We start from the raw sequence: 24,011 nt of genomic DNA, 5'->3' as shown, positions 1-24,011 counted from the left end.
GAAGGATTGAATGAAGTTTCTTTATATCTACATTTTTGTGTTTGCTGGGGGCAAGAATGGCAAATAGGTTTAAATCAGCACTCAAATTCTGATGAACTGGCAGTGGCTTTGGGAAGAGGAAGGATTCTGAGGTCACATCTGGGCTTAGCAAGATAAAGAACCATCATTGATGCTACCTAGTCTGGTTGCAGGGTAGGGAGGGAGTGGGACCTGTATTCACTTTCTCTAGTTTAGGGGCAGCTGCTATATTCCCTGCAGGAGTTAAAGAAGAAGAGAGAAAAGAGGTGAGGTGGTAAGAATTGTTTATGGTATGAGAAATGAAGAAAATAGAAGCCATGGAACAGGAGGTGTTATAGAAAAAACACCAGAGGAGAAAACATCTCCTATGAGCCAGCACTTTACATGATTACTTCACTGAATCTTTACAACACATCTGCAAGACAGGCAACATCCTCTTTTTAGAGACTAAAAATATAAAGCTCAGGGAAGTTAAATGTATTCATTTTGAAGATGAGGCTTCCGGATTATTTAGCATCCTAAGACTAAATTTAGTTGACCATAGTCTGAATCCAGAGTGGCTGATTTCAAAACTGCAATGGTTTGTAATCAGAGTAAAGAGAAGAAACACATAGCAGACAGGTGCATGTGCCTTTTGGCCCTACACACAGCTCTCCACGAACTGTCAAGTTCTGCAAGTCCCACAGCCGAAGTATTAAGTTTTTACACATAAATGCGAGGATATCCACTCCAACCCAATTCCTTAAGAGACTGGAATGGTAGGCTTTTCATTTTTCTACTTACCAGCCGTAGGTCTATCACATCCTGAAGCATGAACCGAATCCTAGATGAGGTTTTTCTTTCTTTCACAATTTTCTCCATCTGATTAAAATATTGATCCATACGTGGCTACGAGAGATAAAAATCATCATGATTCCTGGCTGAGGAATTCAAACATAATTTTACCATGTAGAATTTTTTTCTTTTATTTTGCAACAGAGACAGAGAGAGACAGACAGACCAGAAGGGAGAGAGATGAGAAGCATCAATTCTTCCTGGCGGCTCCTTAGTCTCCTTAGTTGTTCATTGATTGCTTTCCCATATGTACCTTGACCGGGGGGCTACAGCCGACTAAATGACCCCTTGCTCAAGCCAGCAACCTTGGGCTCAAGCCAGCAACCCTGCACTCAAGCCAATGAGCCCGTGCTCAAGCTGGCGACCTTGGGGTTTTGAACCTGGGGCCTTGCATACTAGTCTGCCACTCTATCCACTGTGCTACCGCCTGGTCAGGCTTACTATGTAGAATTTTTAAATGGCTTAGAAATACAACTTATAGCCAAAAGGTAATACAGTACAATTTTTAATAGAGAATTATGACACCCAAAATAAAAGCTACATATTTCAGAGTCAAGTGACTAATTACAGGCCAAAAGAAGATATATATAGAAATATCATACAGCAGCTCCTTCAAATCTTCCTTAAGAGAGAGCTGCTAGTCCTTCTCCTCTTTCCAATCTTTTCGGCTGAGAATACTAAGGACAGGGCAAGACCTTAGGAATGTCAGACTGTTAAGCTGGAGAAATGTGTTTTGTTTTGTTTTTTTACCATCTCTGAGCCACCAGACCAGCCTCAGACTTCTTACTTCTAAATTTGACTTGCACGAATGTGAAATAAACCTCAATCTTCTATAAACCACTAATATTTGGCATTTTCTGTTATAGCCAAACATAATCATCTCTGACATTTCTTGGAAGCATTTCTAATTTCCTGATCCCTTATTTGTAGAGCACCATATTGTGTTTGAATTATAGTATTTTTAATGATTTCTTATATTATGGTTAGATAGCGGTGTCATTAATTAGAACATAAACTTAAGAATGCTCTTGGGGTCTGAAGCAGTGGTGGCGTAGTAAATATAGCGTCAGCTTGGGACACTAAGGACCCAGGTTGGAAACCCCAAGTTTGTCAGCTTGAGTGTGGGATCATGGACATGACCCCCATGGCCAGCTAGCCCTAAGGGCACCTGCTTGAAGCCCCAGGTCGCTGGTTTGAGCAAGGAGTGACTGGCATGGCTAGAGTCCCCCGTCCCACTAAGGCACATATGAGAAAGCACTCAATGAACAACTAACTAAAGTGCCACAACTATGTGTTGATCCTTCTCATCTCTTTCCCTTCCTATCTGTCTATCACCCTACATTTCTCTAAAAAAAAAGCAAGCAAGCTTGGTTTTCTTCTTTCTGTATCACCCTCAGCCCTGGCCACAGTAGCTCTTCTCCCTTATTTCTGCTCATAGTTTGCTTATACATACAAGTGACCTGTGAAACGGTCATACAGAAAAAGGACAAGGCATATATAATCTGAACACCTCATGATTTGGCTTTTATATTATTTGAGACTTCTTCACTTCTGACCTTCATGGAATATGGTAAGGGCAAGATGGCCAAACACTGACAATGAGAATGGCCTGAAAAAAAAAAATGAACAGCTTTGATCGATGGCTGAGGCAAGATGGGATGCTTCTGCTGGTTGTCCTAGTGCTTCTGCAGTGACCGAGTCCCTGCCGGAGGTCTCAGAGATTCGGGATGTTTACCTTTGCTTTCTCAAAATCCAGGTCTTTGCCGATGGTAGTGAGCAGGCGACACAGGCACTCCAGGGACTCTTCATCGTGATTCTTCAGCAGCTTCACTACACAGTCATGCATGATGGCCTCTGTCAGCATTTTGAGTTTAAAAAGCTCTCCAATAAACTTGATGTTACCAATGGACCTACGCCGGGCTTTGTCCTTCGCTTCTTCCAGTTCGTCGTGGAGCCGCGTCCTCTCCTCTGGCTATTGTATAAGGAATAATAGGATCTTGATGATGAAAACAGTACTGCACAGTAGAGACTAAGAACATACACTTTGATTCCTGGTCCTCACCCGTTCTGGGGGTCAGAAATACCTTTTGAGAATCTGACTGCAACTAAAGACCTACTTCTCAGAAAAATGAACTATACCCAAAGGTTTGCATCTATTTCAGATTTCTGGTTCTCCGTGACCTCTCTCTCTCTCTCTTTTTTTTTTTTTTTTTTTTCTGAAGCTGGAAACGGGGAGAGACAGTCAGACAGACTCCCGCATGCGCCTGACCGGGATCCACCCGGCACGCCCACCAGGGGCGACGCTCTGCCCACCAGAGGGCGATGCTCTGCCCCTCCGGGGCGTCACTCTGCCACGACCAGAGCCACTCTAGCGCCTGGGGCAGAGGCCAAGGAGCCATCCCCAGCGCCCGGGCTATCTTTGCTCCAATGGAGCCTTGGCTGCGGGAGGGGAAGAGAGAGACAGAGAGGAAGGAGGGGGTGGGGGTAGAGAAGCAAATGGGCGCTTCTCCTATGTGCCCTGGCCGGGAATCGAACCCGGGTTCCTCGCACACCAGGCCGACGCTCTACCGCTGAGCCAACCGGCCAGGGCTCTCCGTGACCTCTCTTAAGATGGTTCTGAATCCCTGCCTTAGAAGACTGAGTTGCTCTAACATGCAATGTTAAAAGAAATAAAGTATTCTTCTAGACATTGATATAATTTCTGCAATGAAAACAAAGGCCACAGGCACCTATTACAGAAGGGACACGTAGCAGCTGGCTTCATGAAAATTCTATTTGATAACACTCAAACTGCACAAGCACTTTCTGTGAAAATACTCACAGCGCTGGCAGCCTCGAGTTCTTTCTGCTTCTTCTCAAAGACATCATCATCCGCTTTATCTTTCTCAAACTCCTTCTGGCAACGGTTCAAGAGCAGCTTCCGGAAATTCACTGTGTTACCAGGCTTGTCCGCCATGGGTACTTTCAGCTGCATCCAGATGGGAAAATGCAAAAGCAGCAAGATCACTTAAATAAATTCAATGGTTTTCTCAAAATATCTATTTTATTTATTTGCAAAATAATGCTGACTGAACTACAGGTAAGCATTCTACAAGAGGTATACAATGTAGCTTCAAGCATTTCATGTTCCAATGGAAAGGTGTCTTAAATTTTATACAGAAAGCATAAATCCCTCCTATATAAATGTACTGCATCTTTTATGGCTGGCTCTGCCTCCAGCTGACTTGAAAATCAATATATTATTATTTACTATGAACCTGTACTTATCGAGAGATAATTTTTAAATCTGTAGGATTATTACTTTTTTCTCACTACCATTGTAGGTACTTTGGTTTAAAGAAATAAATAGAAATGACATGAATTTCATGGCCACAGGAAAACTGTTGTAGGTGAGATCCTTACTCTAGAAAAAAGCAGAAGGGAAAACACATTTGACAATTTTTGAGATATCTTTTCCTCAGTGGACTGTTAAGACCCTGTAATGCCAGTACTTACCTTGACTATCAAAATACTACGGTTATATATAATTTCGACTAAAATATTCTACTTTACAGATGAAATCCCCCTGAACACCATTTTGAATAGCTAGTGCATGATATGCCAAAATGGTTTTTCTGGAATTACGAAGTGACTCCCAAAGTTCTGAAATGCATGTTATTTGCCCTAGATTAGTAACAAACAAGATGCACTGTATTTATACTTACAAAAGAGTTAATGTTATCAACCTGCATGGACTTAAGACAGCTGCTGATGAAGGCTGAATGGCTAGAGAAACTTCTTGAGGACTGAGACTATATGATGCTATAGTATGTTTGTGGTAGAACAGATGGTACACCAACATTATCAAACCCTATGGCTGTGGTGGCAAACCTTTTTATAAAAACTGCCCACTTTTGCAGTGCTGGTCAACCTGGTCCCTCCCGCCTACTAGTGGGCATTCCAGCTTTCATGGTGGGCCAATTGCGGGGCCATTTGGTTGCTCAGCTACAGCCCACTATGAAAGCTGGAAGCCCACTAGTGGGAGGGAGGGACCAGGTTGACCAGCACTGCAAAAGTGGGCAGTTTTTATAAAAAGGTTCGCCATCATGGCCCTATGGCATCAGAAGGACCATTTAACAAGTCCAGTCTAATCAACCAAAGGATCAACTGTATCATTACATTTATCTTCATCAGAAAATATTAACTTAGGAAGAGGATATGGTCATCGGATAGGTCATCAGATACTTTTTTGGACAACCACAGAAAAGCAAACACGCCCTTATCGCTGAACTCAGGCCCTACAAATGAAACTGACTACAGATTCATAGTCAGACCTACTCTATGATCAGAGAAGAAAATAGGCATTTAATAAGCCTTTTAGAAAAGCAACACCACAACACGAAAGTGAAGGACTTCCAAAGCAAAAGCCAAAAGTATACTGTTTACTCCCATATAGGACCCAGAAAACACAGCACCGCTGTACAAAAGAGAACCAAGAAGCACATCCATGAGCAAGGTGGTACATAATAGAGAGCCAATGTGACATTAGGTTCCAGAACAAGCAAAAAAGGTTCTAAAAACCAGTAATTCTATCTAATTTGCTACTTTAAAGAAGCACAAGTAAACCAGTCAAAAGTCCTATCCAGCTTCTTGACATCTTCACTAGCATTACCTTTATTAACACTGAGGACATAATTCTTAAGATAAAAATAATCACCTGGGCCATAATCTTATCAGTCCTAAATACGTGTTTCCCGCATTTTGGGTTTAATATGTAGAAAATGGGAAGAATGTAGACAACCACATGAAAATCCAAGACACTATCTTATGGTGAGAGAAGCTAATACTAAAATGAGTCAGAATAAATAGAACTTGTGACATTGTGGCTTTATAGGAACAAGTAGAAATGACACAGGGCAAGTGAGAATTTCTCTATACAAAAGGAGCAATTTCTCCACACAAAGGGCATCGTTTTTTACATTTTCTATGTAGGGAAGGTCTATGTTAAAAGGGTTGGGTTAAGGATCAAAATATTTGCTAACTTGCTTTTAAACAAAAGCAATTCTTTTAACCCAGGTCTCAGTATCATCATCCAAAACAACAAAGGCACAATACCTGTGTCTAGCCTGGAGTGCAACTTTAAACATGCAATGAAACAGGTTTGGTGGAAGCACTTTATAAGCCACAGATAAGAAAGTTGTAACTGGGATATTCAGAACACTGAAACTAAAAGAGCACTGGAATCTTGAGTCATAAAACCAGGGTTTGAGTCCTAACTCTGTAAATAATCAGCTATTTAAATTTGAGCAAGCTACCTCCATTGAGCCTCAATCTCTTCATCTGCAAAAGGAGACATTCCAATGGTTGTAGATTGAGGGACATTATAAAGTAGCTGTTGAAATAGGAGCTTTGGAGATAAATTATAATCCCAGGTCTGTCTGGTGACTTTGACCAACTTACTTAGCCTCATCAAACCTGTTTCTTTCTAAAATGAGGATAACATCTATCAGGATAGTTGGAAAGATGAAACGAGATGGTCTAAGTCAGGGGTCCCCAAACTATGGCCTGTGGGCCTCATGCAGCCCCCTGAGGCCATTTATCTGGCAGCACCACACTTCTGGAAGCAGCATCTCTTTCATTGGTGGTCAGTGAGAGCAGCACAGGATGCATCCACATCCTGTGCTCCTGGAGTACTGTATGTGGTGGCGCTGCAAAGCGTGGAGTCGCTCACATATAGTACTTCCGGTGACGCAGGACACACGGCTAGCAGTAACAAATACGGAACCGGACATTGACCATCTCATTAGCCAAAAGCAGGCCCACAGTTCCCATTGAAATATTGGTCAGCAGTTTGTTGATTTAAATTTACTTGTTCTTTATTTTTTATTTTATTTTTTTACTTGTTCTTTATTTTAAATTTGTATTCCCATTTTGTTTTTTTTTTACTTTAAAATAAGATATGTGCACAGGGATTTGCTCATAGCTTTTTTTATAGTCCGGCCCTCCAACGGTCTGAGGGACAGTGAACTGGCCCCCTGTGTAAAAATTTGGGAACCCCTGGTAAGTAAAGCAAGTAATAGTGGCTGGCGCACATATTCCAGTAAGTGATTGTAGCTATATTTGAACACTTGGGAGTTTTATTTGACAAATGTTTATGATTAAAAATTAACAGTAACTTATATTGTAATAATAGAGATATCAAAGAAAGTATATAACAAAGGTAGCTCACAAAACAATTAGGGAGAGAACCACAATAGGCAAGAGAAATGAGTATCTGCTATCCCCAAACCTCAAGAACATATAACTGTACATAAGCTTTTTTCTTTATATGGAAGTATTAAAACTAAACAATTGGCTGAATGTCCACAGATCTGCACGTACATATGTAGCTTTAAATAAATGAATGCTTAGCGGCACAACTTCCCTGAAGACTTATTTTGGAACACGATCCTAATGTCCTTTGGGGATGGTTAACAGGGAAATATGGACTAGGCCAGTGAGAATATATCCTCTGAGAACACTGATGCATGCATGAATTTTGTTTTTGTTATTATAAATTCAATACGATGATGACAGTATTAAGTTAGCCAGTGTTGTCTACTGGGCATTGACTAGTCAGGAGACCCAATGAAATTGGTTAGAATAGAACATGAAGAGTGGCTATTTTACTTTACTAAAGCTGCTGTAACAAATACCTTAGACTGGTAGCTTAAACCACAGACATTTATTTCTCACAGTGCTGGAGGCTAGAAGTCCAAGATCAAGGTGTTAACATATTTGATTCTTGGTGAGGGCTCCCTTCCTGGTTTGCACTCAGCTGCCTTCCCTGGTGTCCTCACTTGATGACGAGAGGAAGCGCTAGTGTCTTTCTCTTAAGGCACTAATACCATCATGGGGAATATGAATATTTTTTGGGGGGACACACACAAACATTTAGTCTATAACAGTGGACAAGGTAGATGCTTAAAAATGTGACCATAAATAGCAGCAAAAATGAAAGGTGACGTGCAAGGGTTAGAAAAAGATCTTTTTGGAAACTGTAATTTTCATTTAACTGCAGTCCATGATCTATATAATATGCTTCAAACAGGTTGCTTCACAGGTGGTTTCTCAGGGAGGAAGCAGGAAATACTGGGTGGGGCAAAGGTTGGTTTACAGTTGTGAGTACGTGAAACAGTTTATTCTTTGTATTATTAATATTTATTAGTTATTGAATTATTTTCCATATGAACAACTATAGACCTACTTTTGCTACATTCTGTATTTTAGTAAGCTGCTTGGTAAGCTTGATTTCCTGGACAGCACCTCCCTTTTCATTTTCACTCAGCACAATGTAAACTAACATTGTGACATTATATTACACTGTAAACTAATAGCGCATCATCTCATATTGTGCTGAGACCTGTCCACATCCTGGTCAGCCAGCAGTCTTGGATATGCATGTCAGCAACAGGTAGTCATTTTCCTTAAGCAACGGAACCTACACGCCAACATATGTGTTAGTGTTGAGGTAGATAGATTTATCCCTAAAAGGACAGCTCCGAGGGAAACACGAAGGGCTGTCTGCTGGGTGTTAATTATGGCACTCGGCATTCAGATAGGAGTGTAGAAAATGGAAGGACAAGCCTGGACTTGTTTAGCATGCTTAGGATTTTCAATGCTGTCTCAGAACATAAAACGACTAATGGTAATCCATGGCTCAGTAGCCATTTTGCTCCAGAAACATATTCTGGTATGAAATAAAATATTTGGAATAACTAGTATAAACAATTGGCACCCCCCTGCTCAATTTAAAATGTGAAATAAACAGTAATAAATCAACTGTACAATTATAACTCATGAATCCATGGTGAGATACTATCCCCCATCAGTGGTTATGTCCAGACCTTCAATTCACCTGCTAAAACGGAACATAATATATTCCATATGTGCTATGAACACATCTATCAAAATACATCTCTATTAGATACATCTGAAGAGGTATGTAGTCCTGAGGGACACCCACAAGATCCAAAAAGGGTGGTCTAATTATGAAAGGCAAAGCCATTTCTCATCAATCCTTTCTTCAAAGCATTTCCATCTTTCAGCAGGCAAGTTGCACATGCCACTCCTTCTTGTTGATTCCAGCCACTTGCTGTTGCCCAAGACCAACTTTCCATGTTTGTAATTTCAGGCTATATTTTTGATGAAATTTAATTGTCTTCCTTATTCTTAGTGTCTCTTCCTATGTTTAGTCCTGTCATTCTTTTCATGTCTTATTTTAAAACACTTAAAAAATGGCAACACTATCTGGCAAACAGAAAACAGATGTTCAAAAATCCACCTTCAGGTCATTCTTTAGAGCTGAAGTGTGCCTGCCTGACACACAGAAATTAAAGTAACAAAAGCACAGTCCTAGTTTTTTCTTTCATTTATCCACTCACAACAGTCCAAGGGTCTATTATGTGCTAGAAACCATTCTAGGCACTAGCAATTTACCAGTGAAAAAAAGAAAAAAACACAACAGAAAAAGTCCCTGTCTTAGGAGCTTACTTTCTAATGGGGTTCCGAGATGGGAATTTTCATTTAAATTATGATTAAAACAAAAGCAAAGCAATTCAATGTTCCAATAATCCAATTAAAATTTTATCTAAGTACAGATTTAGATACAGGACATTTTCTTTTGTCCATTCCTCTCCATATGCCTCTTAATTCAGATGCCCTCCTCCTAAGAGAAGTTCGAATTCTGATTAAATGCTTTGCAGCCTATGAAGGTCTTGCAGGTCTCAGCCATTCCTAGTTGAACTAGTAGAAGCAGCAGCATACTCCAGAGCCTGACTTATTATCTCTGATGATGCCCTGAAGCCTATGTGCTGGAAGTTTCCCTCAGAGTGTGGAAGACACAGAGAACTGTGTGTATGTATAAATGTCGGTGTGCATACTATGGTATTTACAGAGCAACTTCAGAAAGGCAACACTATTACATCAGTTTCCTCTGTAAATCTAAAGAATTCCTTTCATAAAAACCCTTCTCTTTAAGAAGTCATAGAAAACTGACACAACAATATAATTGTATCCTCAAGCCCTCAAATTAGATAATCACTGCAAAGTAATGAAAGAAATATATATTAAATGGAGGTGTCATTTGATCCAAACAAATGACATGGAGGCAGAAAAAGACGTTTAAAAACTGTTCTAGGCCGTGGACGGCTGGCTCAGTGGATAGAGTGTTGGCCTGGTGTACGGAGGTGCCAGGTTCAATTCCTGATCAGGGCACACTAGAGAAGTGACCATCTGCTTTTCTCCCCCAACCCTTCTCTCCCTCCACCTCTCCTGTAGTCAGTGGCTTGACTGGTTCATGCATCAGCACGGGTGCTAAGGATAGCTTGGGTGGTCTGAGCACGACAGCCTCATACACTAAAAATAGCTCAGTAGCTAGCATCAGCCCAAAATGTGGTTGCCAGGTAGACCCTGATCCGGGTGCCTGTGCAGGTCTGTTTCACTATCTTGCCTCCTGTCACTAAGAAAGAAAGGAAGAAATGCATGAATGAACGAAGGAAGGAAGGAACGAAGGAAGGAAGGAAGGAAGGAAGGAAGGAAGGGAGGGAGGGAGGGAGGGAGGGAGGGAGGGAGGGAGGGAGGGAGGAAGGGAGGGAGGGAGGGAAAGGAGGGAGAGAGGGAGAGAGGGAGGGAAAGGAGGGAGGGAGGGAAAGGAGGGAGGGAGGGAGGGAGGGAGGGAGGGAGGGAGGGAAGGAAGGAAGGAAGGAAGGAAAAAGAAAAAGAAAGAAAGAAAGAAAAATAATAAAAACTGCTCTAAACATTGAGAACAAGCATTATTTTCCTAAATATTAAAATCTCAACAATCTAAGCCAGGGTTTCTCAACCTAGACACTACTAACATTCTGGGTTGGTCGATTCATTGTTGTGGAGTGCTGTCATATGCATCATAGGACTTTTATAAACAAGCATCCCAGGCCTTTACCCACTAAGATGCCAGTAGCCATAAGCAAAAATGTCTCCAGGCATTGCCCAATGTCCCCTGGCCAACAAAACCACCCTTGGATGAGAACCATTGTTTAAGGTAGGCTCTAGTATTTAATAGTCAAAACCTCTATAAATATAAAATCCCTATTTAGGCAATTTTGTAAATACCAGAGAAAGTTGTGAAATAGGGATAACAGAATAGTTGTGAGGATTAAATAGTTACACGTAATCATTTTAGCATATATCTCTCAAAGAATATTGCTGTAATTACATGACTCCTTACTCTTACTACTACTATTCCTCATGACCATATAATGACTATAATGAAATTTCATTATTTCAAATGACCAACCTGATAATCCAGACAAGTGGCCTAAGTCTATACATTTTTATTACTATGAATCAGGCCAAAGACCTTGCAGCAACCTGTGAGTGACTCAGTAGAACATACTGATAATGACAAGGAAGTTACTGAAATAACAATAAATACGATGGGTAGGAAAAGTGTACCTCCTCCAGGTAATAGTTTATTATACTGTCTTCAGTTTCCCTCAGTCAATTGGTAGGTATTATTTAGCAAACTAATAATTAACTTTAAGAAAATCCTACAAAAAATACCAAAACAGCCTGACCAGGCGGTGGTGCAGTGCATAGAGCATCGGACTAGGATCTGGAGGACCCAGGTTCAAGATCCCAAGGTCGCCAGCTTGAGTGCAAGTTCATCTGGTTTGAACAAGGTTCACCAGCTTGAGCCCTAGGTCGGTGGCTTGAGCAAAGGGTCACTCAGTCTGCTATAGCCCCACGGTCAAGGCACAGAAGAGAAAGCAATTAAAGAACAATTAAGGAACTGCAATGAAGAATTAATGTTTCTCATCTCTCTCCCTTCCTGTCTTTCTGTCCCTATCTGTCCCTCTCTCTGACTCTCTCTGTCTCTCACACAAGAAAAAAAAAAAACCAGAACAGTGCCTGTGGTCTAGAACAGAGGTCGGGAATTTTTTGGCTGAGAGAGCCATGAATGCCACATACAGTGTGTCCGTAAAGTCATGGTGCACTTTTGACCAGTCACAGGAAAGCAACAAAAGACGATAGAAATGTGAAATCTGCACCAAATAAAAGGAAAAGCCTCCCAGTTTCTGTAGGATGATGTGGCAGCATGTGCGCATGCACAGATGATGACGTTAACACCGTGTATACAGCGGAGCAGCCCACGGCCATGCCAGTCGAGATGTGGACAGTACAGAGGAAAGTTCAGTGTGTTCTGTGGCTCGCTAAATTCGAATCCGTGACCAAAGTGCAACGTGAATATCGGCACGTTTATAACGAAGCGCCACCACATAGGAATAACATTACTCGGTGGGATAAGCAGTTGAAGGAAACTGGCAGTTTGGTGGAGAAACCCAGTCTGGTAGGCCATCAGTCAGTGATGAGTCTGTAGAGGCTATACAGGATAGCTACCTAAGGAGCCCTAAAAAATCTGTGCGTGAACCCACATCGAACTGCACTGAATAGGTATGAAACTGGGAACGTTTTCCTTTTATTTGGTGCAGATTTCACATTTCTATCGTCTTTTGTTGCTTTCCTGTGACCAGTCAAAAGTGCACCATGACTTTACGGACACACTGTATTTAAAATGTAATTCCGTGAGAGCCATACAATATGTTTAACACTAAATACAAGTAAATGTGTGCATTTTATGTAAGACCAACACTTTTAAAGTACAATAAGTCTCTGAATTCTTTTTAATAATGTTGTTATGCTGTTGCTAACCAATGATGAATAAAGTACTTCTTACCATTAACGTGACTTCTAGTGCTGCATGGTTTTGCTGATGGCTTTGTAGTCTGGTTGATATATGGTGAGGTTAAGCTTCATGCAGGCGTTGAGACTTCCATCCATTAAACGTGATCATAGGTTGGTCTTAACATTCTTCAGATGTGAGAAAGACTGCTCACATGCATACGTAGAGCCAAACATTGTCAGTACAGCAATACTCACACACTGCAGTGTGTGGTATGTGACGGGAAGCGCATTCCAAGTTTTTATTTTTTTATTTTTTTATTGATTGATTGATTTTTAGAGAGAGGAGAGACAGAGAGAGAGAGAGAGAGAGAGATGGGGGAGAACAGGAAGCATCAATTCACTGTAGTTGCTTCCTGTATGTGCCTTGACCAGGCAAACCCAGGGTTTCGGACTAGCGACCTTGGCGGTCCAGGTCAACGCTTGATCCACTGTGCCACCATAGGTCAGGCCCATTCCAAATTTTAACAGCTGGTCCACGGGTTGAAGTTTTTTCATTTCTCCCCACTTGTGTTTGCTCGCCAACTCTGCTTGCTGTCGTGCAAGTCTTTACAAATCTTCATTCAGTGACTTAAACTTATTCACCCACATGTCTGAGGCCTTCAGGTCAGCAGCTTGTAGCTCAAAATCTCTGACGGAGACGCTGGGGGTGTAACTCAGGTCGGCGCTGTCCACTGCACACTCGTGTGGATGGGTGATCAACTTAAAAAGATGAGTGCGTTCATGAAATTCTCCAAAGCGCGCTTTGAATGACTGCAGGAGATTAGATGTGAAGCCCGCTAACAGCTGGAGATCAAGATGTTGAGCAGGGTCACTTGCTGTGCACGCATCTTTAAATTCTCCCAGTTTATCAAAGTGTAATAAACGACCTGTTTCAATGTCGGCAATGAAAAGTTCGAGCTTGTTTTCAAATGTAAACACTGCTTGTTGAAGGGATAAGACTGTATTTCCAACACCTTGCATTTTTACATTGAGCTGGTTCAGATGTTCAGTCATGTCCACGAGATAGCAGAACTTCAGGAGCCACTCAGGATGCTCAACGTTTTTCATTTCAAGAAAAGTCCAGATTTCGCTGAGACAATCCGCGAAACGGCTGAGCACCTTCCCTCTTGACAACCAACACATATTGCTGTGCAGAAGCAGACCAGGATAATTTTTCCAACTTCATCCAAGAGTGTTTTAAACTGGCAATCATTTAAAGCTTGGGCAACAATAAAGTTGACCACCCAAATTACCAACGACATCACCTCACCAAGCTGCTCGCCACACATCTGAGCACAAAGCGCCTCCTGATGTAGGATGCAGTGAAAACTTAGGATGGGTCTCTTTTTATGTTCACAAAGAAGCGCTACGAATCCTCTGTTTTTCCCCACCATGCACGGAGCACCATCAGTACACACCGAAATAAGTTTATCCATCGGTAGATTTTTTCTTTAGCGAACTCTTTGAAAGACTTGAATAAATCCTCCCCTCTTGTTGTCTCTTTCATAGGCAAAACAGAAAGACTTTCCTCACATAGGTATTCCAACAGCATACTTTGTAATCATGCTGAACTGGGATAAATGGCTTACGTCTGTTGACTCATCCAAAGCGAGAGAAAAGAATGGTGCTGCATTTATGTCCTTCACTTGTGTTACCTCAAGATTGCCATCATGATGGTACGATCGTAAACAGTTCTTGCCAACAGAGGCATGTCTTTTATTCATTTGATTATCTTGTCTTTATCCAAAAAGTTGTCAAAAAGTTCATTGGCAACATCAAACATGAATGTTTTGGCATACTCCCTATCTGTGAATGACTTTCCATTTCTCACAATTGCTAAAGCACCAGCAAAGCTAGCCGAATTCCAGTCACCTTGTTGGGTCCAAACATGGAATTGCGGCTGACTAGCTTGCACTCTGCACAGTAGCTCTTGACATGCTTTCTTCGTACTGTCCCCCACTGGATATTTCGATGCAAATGTAGTATGGAGTGTGTCGAAGTGCCGCTTTATATTTGACTGTTTCATCGATGCAATTTTATCATTGCATATTAGACACACTGCAGAACCTGCTCTCTCCACAAAGGCAAATTCCTCTGTCCATTCCTGCTGAAAAGTACGACACTCCTCATCTTTCTTTTAGCCATCCTCTTCGTCAAAACGGTTTCTGCAATTAGCTAGCTAACTACTTGATTAAAAGGAGGAAAGTTTACTTCTTTTTTTTTTTTTTTTTTTTTTTTTTTCATTTTTCTGAAGCTGGAAACAGGGAGAGACAGTCAGACAGACTCCCGCATGTGCCCGACCGGGATCCACCCGGCACGCCCACCAGGGGGCGGTGCTCTGCCCCCCAGGGGGCGATGCTCTGCCCATCCTGGGCGTCGCCATGTTGCGACCAGAGCCACTCTAGCGCCTGAAGCAGAGGCCACAGAGCCATCCCCAGCGCCCGGGCCATCTTTGCTCCAATGGAGCCTTGGCTGCGGGAGGGGAAGAGAGAGACAGAGAGGAAAGCGCGGCGGAGGGGTGGAGAAGCAAATGGGCGCTTCTCCTGTGTGCCCTGGCCGGGAATCGAACCCGGGTCCTCCGCACGCTAGGCCGACGCTCTACCACTGAGCCAACCGGCCAGGGCCGAAAGTTTACTTCTTGACCTTACAACGACCTGTGTACATTACGCATTATCCAATAAAAACTTGGTGTTGTCCCAGAGGACAGCTGTGATTGGCTCCAGCCACCCACTGCCATGAACATGAGCGGTAGGAAATGAATGGATTGTAATACATGAGAATGTTTTATATTTTTAACGTTATTTTTTTTTCTTTCTAGTTGCTTGTTTTGAATCATTTATTTAAATTCTTGTGTGCTGTCTTCTTTTTTTTTTTTGTATTTTTCTGAAGCTGGAAACGGGGAGAGACAGTCAGACAGACTCCCGCATGCGCCCGACCGGGATCCACCCGGCACGCCCACCAGGGGCGATGCTCTGCCCCTCTGGGGGGTTGCTCTGCCGCGACCAGAGCCACTCTAGCGCCTGGGGCAGAGGCCAAGGAGCCATCCCCAGCGCCCAGGCCATCTTTGCTCCAATGGAGCCTTGGCTGCGGGAGGGGAAGAGAGAGACAGAGAGGAAGGAGGGGGTGGGGGTGGGGAAGCAAATGGGCGGTTCTCCTGTGTGCCCTGGCCGGGAATCGAACCCGGGTCCCCCGCACGCCAGGCCAACGCTCTACCGCTGAGCCAACCGGCCAGGGCCACGTTATTTTTTTATTATTAAAGATTTGTCTGTGAGCCAGATGCAGCCATCAAAAGAGCCACAGCTGGCTCGCGAACCATAGGTACTTGACCCCTGGTCTAGAAGGTTTGAAAAATGCAGAGTAGATCCCTCTTTTTTGATATCACAAGACACATTTAGCACAGTAAACAGAAGTCTGGAAAAAAGAAATCTGCTAAAGCTGGCATTAATGAAACATATTAACATTGCAATTTTGGCCAGCACTAGTTGATAGACATGCCACCTTAGAAAAATAATTAATTGGCTAACCTCCATTTCCATTCATACAGAGTACAAAATAATATAGCACACATTTATGTATATATCACCCAACTGTTAAATCTTCTTTTTTGTTTTTAAAATTTATTTCATTTTAGAGAGAGGAGAGGAGAGAGAGAGAGAGAGAGATAAATATGGGGGAGGAGCAGCAGGAAGCATCAACTCCCATATGTGCTTTGACCACGCAAGCCCAGGGTTTCAAACCAGCGACCTCAGCATTCCAGGTTGACCAATGTTTGTTCCACTGCGCCATCACAGGTCAGGCCTAACTGTTAAATATTAACATTTTGTCCTATTTATTTTAAATCTTTTACTTTTCAAGAAACTATACATTAGAGTAAAGCTCAATAGCCCAGGACACTATTTTTCACTCTGTTTCCTGCTCTTTTTTTTTTTTTTTTTTTTACTCCTTAAGGTTCAAGTCAATGAATCATGACAAAACAAACTCATACAACCACCGCCAGGTGTAGCACCAGGTCAAGAAACAACACTGACAGCCTCCTAGAGCCCCACGTGAATGCTCCTTCCAAAGCACTATCACTTCCCAGCCTCCAAATTTAATCCCATTATTTTGTATTTTTAATAACCAGTTTCTTGCTGTTCTTTGTTTTACCACTTAAATATGCATCCCCAAACACCATAGTTTGTTTCATTTTTGAACTTTAAACAAACAAATCACATAGTACATACTCTTTTGAGTACTGCTTCTTTAGCTAGAGCTTATTCTTGTGAGATTCCCCATGTGTGTATAGTTGTAGCGTGGGTTCATTGTCCTACTATGAACATGAACATGTAATCAGGTTATTCATTCTGTGGATAGACACTGTCACACTTTTATACATTATGAAAATTTTACGAACATATTTGTATATACTTCTTGGCACAGAGGAAATATATGTGTACTGGTTGTGTATATACTTAAGAATGAAAATGCTAGTTTATAGCAGAAAATTAACGTTAACTTTTCAGTAGATAATGCTCAACTCTTTTCCAAAGTGGCTGTTAAAATTTATATTCCCACAGGTACTGTTTGGGAGTTCTTGTTGACTAACATATTTACCAATATGTGGTAAATTTAGATATCTGGTGTTACTGCATGGTTTTGTATCTAGTTAATTAATCTTTTCATATTTTTGGCACAAAGGTTGAAAATTGCTAATTTAGCGCTGACTACAGGCCAAACACTAAGCTAGGAACTTTATATCATATATACAATCTCATCTATTTTGTTTTTTTCATTATTGTAACCTGAAGTTATATGAATTAATCTTACTTCATGGGTTAAAAATTAGGCTTAAAGAGGTTATGTAACAATTCTAAGATTATAAAGTTAGCAAATGGCAGAGTAGAACTTATATTTAAATTTTAAAGCTAAAATTTTAAACCTAGAGCTGGCAGACTACAATACCAGTGTTTGTAACCATTATGTCATGCTCACCACCTCAAACCTGAATCTGCCTGACCATGCTGTTCTTACTCTATCCTAGTGCCCCCGCCCTCCCAGGCCCAACTCAAACTCCATTTGATTCATCAAAGTTTGTCACTCTCCCACTAACAGTTATTTTTTCCCCCTTCCAACTTGATTTTCCTGTCTAAACCAGTGATTTTCAACCAGCATACCATAAGATTTTTTTTTTTTTTTTTTCATTTTTCTGAAGCTGGAAACGGAGAGACAGTCAGACAGACTCCCGCATGCGCCTGACCAGGATCCACCCGGCACGCCCACCAGGGGCGACGCTCTGCCCACCTGGGGGCGATGCTCTGCCCATCCTGGGCGTCACCATGTTGCGACCAGAGCCACTCTAGCGCCTGAGGCAGAGGCCACAGAGCCATCCCCAGCGCCCGGGCCATCTTTGCTCCAATGGAGCCTTGGCTGCGGGAGGGGAAGGGAGAGACAGAGAGGAAAGCGCGGCGGAGGGGTGGAGAAGCAAATGAGCGCTTCTCCTGTGTGCCCTGGCCGGGAATCGAACCCGGGTCCTCCGCACGCTAGCCATAAGAATTTTTAAAGCATGCAATACCGAACTATCTAGTCAGAGGCACTGACATCTTTTCCCTTAGGTTAGCAAATTAAAAAATGACAACAGCCAACACAACAATCGCTGTCTGGTGTGAATGAATCAAAATTATACCTATTTTATTTGTCATATTAGCAAAAAATATATTATTTGGTGTGCCACAGAATTTTAGTAATTAGTTTATTTGTGCCACGAGATAAAAAAGTTTGAAAGTTGCTGGTTTAAACCATCCATATAAGCATTAACACACTACATACAGTATCACAGAATACCTTTTATACGTGATTTTTTTCTTGTTAATGCTGTTTTTTGGGTTTTTTTTAGTTTCTTAAAGACAGAAGATGTAACTTTTCTAAAGTCCCAAAAGACTTACCTACCTTTGACACAGGTACTCAAATATATTGGTGGGATGACAGAATTCTGCGCTTTCACAGCAAGGCACGATGACAATGAGTTGTGATAATTAAGAAAAACCTCAAATGTTAAAACACAAACATTTCTGACACAAGCACCTTGGTAACAAGAGAAAACACAGATGGGACAAGGCAGCTTTATGACTGCAGAGCTGAGGACAATGAACACTAACTAGTCTCCCACTTGTTCTTGCCCTAAACTTGACAGGCTGTGAAGATTAAATGGCTATGGACAATGTAAAAAGAAAGAAATCTAATAGCTTTTAAGAGATAAAACGACTAGTTTTGAGCCCTTTATGACTACAACTAACCTAGCATTTTCACTGAGGCTAGAATTAGAACCAACATGTTTTTCAATTTTGAATTTAATTAAATGTGAATGAAAGCATTTGCTTTATATCTATAAGATGGCACCCCATGAAAAACTGCATGCCCCTGACAAGAATTCACATTAGTAATTAAAACCATAAGCAGTCTTCCTCATATTGGATAGGACCATATGTAGCCGTTTCAGCCTAGTCTCCATAACCCCTCCACAGATGAGTATACATTTTATTAAAGATTCTTTTCATAAAACAAGGATATTATATTAATAAGCGCTAAAAATATATTCTCCCCTTTACGTTGCCCCAATAACACTTCTGGGAAGAATGTGTAGTGAGGGGAGAATATACCTCTTGAAGATTTCTGGTTTTACTCCTTCCTCTCTTCTTACCGTTACTAGGCATCGACACATGTTTGCGTAAGCCACAGAGAAACTGGGTTCATCAATAGCCTTCTCAAAGACCAGGTCAATGACTCCTTTCAGCCGCTCCTCTGTGTCAACAGTAAGTCCTGACACCTGCTTCATCAGTTGGTTGAACATCTGTGGTGTCAATTTATTTAAGATACTTCGAACTTTTCTAAAAAGTTCCTAGAAGGGCCAAAAAGAAAAAGGAGAGGAGGTCAGAGGGAGAGAGAGCGAGAGAGCAAGCATTATAGTAACTGACTATATAATGCTTCCTGTAACAATATTTTGTTTATAACATATAAGTTCAACTTCCCAAATTATTGACTAGGATTGTGAACTAGTGAAAGAAATAATTAAATCCATCTACTTTAATGAATAGTAAAAAAAATTATAATACATTATTTTCACTACTGATGTTCTAGAATTCCCAGGAACTAGACAAGTTCACATTTCACGGATGGGAAAATCACCTGATCCATTTCAGAGGGCAATTGGGCAGCAAGTACTAAAAGCTTTACAACTGTGATATGCCTCTTTGAGCCAGCGATAAACCTTTTAGAAATCTGTTCATACTTAAAGACAGGTAAAAAAAAATTTTAGCCATAGTAATTTGTTAATTACCCTTTATAATAAGTAAAAAATGTTCTAAAATTGAAATTCACCTACTACATGGTATAGTGTAAATTATAATATAGAATACTAGCCTGACATCTTTTAAAATGACGTTGCAGAAATCCTCATCAACTTAGAAATAGAACTTCCTCAGTTAGAAAAAGGGCATCTTACTTCATGGCCTTCCCACTAACATTGGGAACAAGGCAAAAATATCTGTTCTCATCTTTTCTATTCAAAATCGTACTGGTAGTCCTCCTAGTCAGTGCAATAAAGAAAAGAAAAAGAACCACTACAGCCCTTGTAAAAGAAGAAATAGCAGTCTCTCTTCACAGCTGGTATACTATCGTATATATACAACAATAATCATAAGGAATCTACAAAGAGAGATACTAGAATTAATGAATCTAGGAAGGTTGTAGAATACAAGTTAACATACAAGTATCAATTATATTTTTATTTGTTAGTGGCAAACAATTAGAAATTATATTTTTAAAAAACACCATTTACAATAGCATCAAATACCATTAAGTACTTAGTTAAGAATCTAACAAAATATCCATAGGAACTATATGATGAAAACTAGAAATCACTGATGAAAGAAACCAAGGAGGACCTTAAATAATTAGAGATCTATATATCATGTTCATGTATTAGAAGATCATTGTTGTCAGTTTTCTTCAAAGTGCTGTACAAATTTAATACAATAAAAATAAAAATCCTAGTAGAGTTATGTTATGGTTTTTATTCTTGGAAATCAAGAAGCTGATTCTGGCCCTGGCTGGTTGGCTCGGTGGTAGAGCGTCATCCTGGCATGTCCCAGGTTCAATCCCCGGTCAGGGCACACACAAGAAGCAATCATATGCTTCTCTTCCTCTCCTTCTCCCCCTCTTCCCCTCTTGCAGCCAGTGACTCCATTGGTTCGAGTGTTGGCCCCAGGCACTGAGGATAGCTCAGCTGATTTGAGTAATGGCCCCAAATGGGTTGCCAGGTGGATGCTGTTCGGGGTGCATGCCAGTAACCCCTTGCTCAAGCAACGTTGGGCTCAAGACACTGACCACCAGATTATATTGATGATCTCATGCTCAAGCAGATGGCCTGCACACAAGCCGGTGACCTTGGGGTCCTCAGTGTGCCAGGTCGACACTCTATCCACTGTGCGACCACTGGTCAGGCAAGGAGTAGATTAAATCTTATGATACAGGAAGAATAAGGTCCACTGATGGTCATTCATAAAGTTGTTATAATATAGGAATGAAATAATAGAAATGAAATTCAGAGTGATAATTGTTCTGGAAGTGGAGGAAACAATAAAACCACTGTTTTGACAAAAAGGGAAGACACAGAATAACAATTAGCAGGAGCACCAGCTCCACACGGGGTATACCTATGCAGAGAAGAAGGATAACAACTCCACAACAGAGCAGTAACAACACAAAGCTGCTCTGTACTGAGAAGAAAATGGGTTAAGAAAAATAAGGTTGTATTAGCCTTAAAAAAGAAGTCAATTTATTTTCTACTGAATTTGCTTTAACTAAAGAGAACTAATTAGTGATACCTAAGTCAAAATAATTATTCTAATGTTTCTGAAATAAAAGTTAATCAATAATGGGGACAACTCTGTTAGCAGAGTAAAGGGAGGCTGACAAGTCACAAGAAATGGACTATGTAGTAACCACAACATGATGGGTAACAATTTCTTGAAGCTTCGTTTTTCCTCATTGGAAAAAAAAGAGATAATATTTAATCCCTCCTTCATAGGTTTGAAGAACCTAATGGGGTAAGGCATTAATATGAGTGCCTGAAATACTAAAATAAGACATCTTCAATAATAAAGATTCAGCAGGAGTTTTACCTATCTTTTGTAAGCCATTTAGGCCCCTTATCATTAAGCATTTCACAGGGGAACTAGAGAGAGGGATGTAGAAGGTACTAAAACACAACAACAACATTGAAACATATTGAGAAGAAATGGAGGGAAGATTAGGTACTTGATGCCGGTGATTCTGGAAAAGGATGTACGTAGGCACAAATGTCCAGACAATCACCAGAACAATGAACAAAGGTAAGCAGCCAGGTAGGTTGGTCAGCGTGGCTTTGTGATGGATCAGCTTATCTTGGTGCTGACTTCGCTGAACAACTTTGTTGATTAGTTTATTTGTTTAACAAGTATTTACTGAGTATCTGTTATGTATTGGTGTTGAATCAAAACCAAGATTTATATGGCACATCTCTGATCCCAGGAATATCATCATTCTGAGTGCCCAGCTGGACTCCGGGAACTACACTAAGTGCTTTATAAGTACTTCATTTAATCTTCACAACGGCCTGTGAGATAAGCAATATCACTCTCTGCATTTTAAATCTGAGATTAAGACCTGCCTAACAGAACCTGCCTGTCTCCACAGCTAGAGCTTTCAACAGCTATACTAAACTGTTGGTGATGAGAGAAAAGATATATAAGAAATCAGACACTGAAAAGCTGCCCTGTGATGCTTGGCTCTGGTACAGGTGTGAAGTTCCAGAAGAGACTCTAGTATTGGTGCCTAAAAGCAAAAACACCCAAGGAGATGGCAGAGGTAACCCAGGGAAAGGAACTGGCACTGTGCATACAGCAGATGAATCAGGCTTTACATTCATTATTTGACACACACAAAATTTTGTGCGGATCAAAGGAATTCTTCAATTTACCATAAGGAGTTCTGAGGGCAAGGTATACACAGAAAAGTACAAAGAATTCAATTTTATTCCAAAAGACTCTAAAACAAGTTGAGTTTCTTAATTTTAGCTTACTGGAAATGCAGGTATGACAAGGAGACATAAAGCAATATATTGACTAGTACAGGGTAAACACCAAGACTCTTAAAATACATTTTTAATAAAGCAAATGTGGCTCTAAGCCGGAATGATAGAATTTGATGATTTAAGAATTTTGAGATAGTATCTATTTGAAAGCACACACAAAGCAATTTCAAGAGAAAATGGGTTATCTGGTATCCAAAATGGCTTTTAGAATAATTCCTACCTTATAACAGTAAAAAATTACAGCAAAAAACCTTAAACTAAGATCTCTAAATATATTAATAGGGCAATATGACAAGCTAAAACAATATCATTATAAATTTCAAAACACAGGTGGAATGTGCTTCTGTTCTCACCTGGGTTTTAATGTGCTCAGGATCCTCAGCTTGGCTGTCGCGTTTCTGACTAGGCTTCCAGGCATTCTCTGCCTTTTTCAGGTGCACATCTTCCTTCACAGAGACGGTGATGATCTTCCTGGGTTCTCTTCTCTGGCCAGGCTGAGATCTCCGTGTGCCAACATTCAACAACTAGGACAAGAATATTCTTTATTTTATCTGTAGAGTACTTAACAATTGACTGTCTCTGCTGTGTTCCTCAAGTCAAGCCTGATGATCATACCAAGCCCTTATAGATGCAAAGATGAGCATTAGGCACTCAATTTAGATGTGATCCTTTTTTTTGTTGGGGGAGGGGGAAACTTAGAACACCATCAGTGTAATGTTCTCCACCACTACAGTTTTAGATCCTGAAGTCCTAAATGAAATCAAGTGATAGAAAATTATATTCGATAAAGCTGTTGTTGCTCACAAAACAGACTACCCTTAAGTGAAGCTCTGATTTTTCCTAGTTGTGACTTTGAACTGGTCGTTTTGAGTAACTACAAAAAATTCACATAGAGAAATAATCAGTTACAAATCTGCTTCAAAAACTAGACTGCTAAACTTCCAGTGTGAAATGCAAATACAACCTTGTCACAAAAATTCTCTATAGAGAATAATAGCATAGCACCCAACTTCACTGTAAATCTTCATGGATCCTTCTAAATTTGCAAAGCTAGAAATACTAAAATTAAATCTTATTTATATCAATAAAGATCAACTATACTGCTCCCTGGAAAAACCAATATATGCTGCCATGTCACATTATCCATCAAATTAATAATTCTTACTGTGAGATAATGAGGTAGGTTAAAGTTCCATTCTGTGTATTAAAATAGTCCCAACAGTTCCTTGGTAATAATTTTGCAAGATTAAATATTTAGATTGAGAGTAAATGCTGCTCCTTCCAGATCTGTCTCATAATGAGAGCCTCATGTTTCTGACACAGCATTCTC

At 40.7% G+C, this 24,011-nt stretch overlaps 1 protein-coding gene across 23 annotated transcripts in view; it reads right to left on the bottom strand.

Moving 5' to 3' along the window:
* The window catches only part of EIF4G3 (eukaryotic translation initiation factor 4 gamma 3), a 345,052-nt gene that overhangs the window by 59,537 nt on the left and 261,504 nt on the right, over nt 1-24,011 (bottom strand). For 21 of the 23 annotated variants that reach the window (XM_066270204.1, XM_066270207.1, XM_066270205.1 and 18 more), the window contains 5 exons: nt 23,035-23,205; nt 19,250-19,447; nt 3,674-3,820; nt 2,588-2,824; nt 802-906 (listed from right to left, as the gene is read on the bottom strand). In XM_066270204.1, the coding sequence (XP_066126301.1) occupies nt 802-906; nt 2,588-2,824; nt 3,674-3,820; nt 19,250-19,447; nt 23,035-23,205 (858 nt within the window). Of the gene's footprint in view, nt 1-801; nt 907-2,587; nt 2,825-3,673; nt 3,821-18,531; nt 18,596-19,208; nt 19,448-23,034; nt 23,206-24,011 lie in introns of those variants that run through there. The other 2 variants (XM_066270225.1, XM_066270224.1) reach the window with 2 other exon arrangements.

This window comes from Saccopteryx bilineata, chromosome 3 (genome assembly GCF_036850765.1).
Source record: "Saccopteryx bilineata isolate mSacBil1 chromosome 3, mSacBil1_pri_phased_curated, whole genome shotgun sequence".
NCBI classification, from domain to species: Eukaryota; Metazoa; Chordata; class Mammalia; order Chiroptera; family Emballonuridae; genus Saccopteryx; species Saccopteryx bilineata.
Note: the sequence above shows the minus strand (reverse complement) of the source record. Positions and strands in the feature narration are given on the sequence as shown.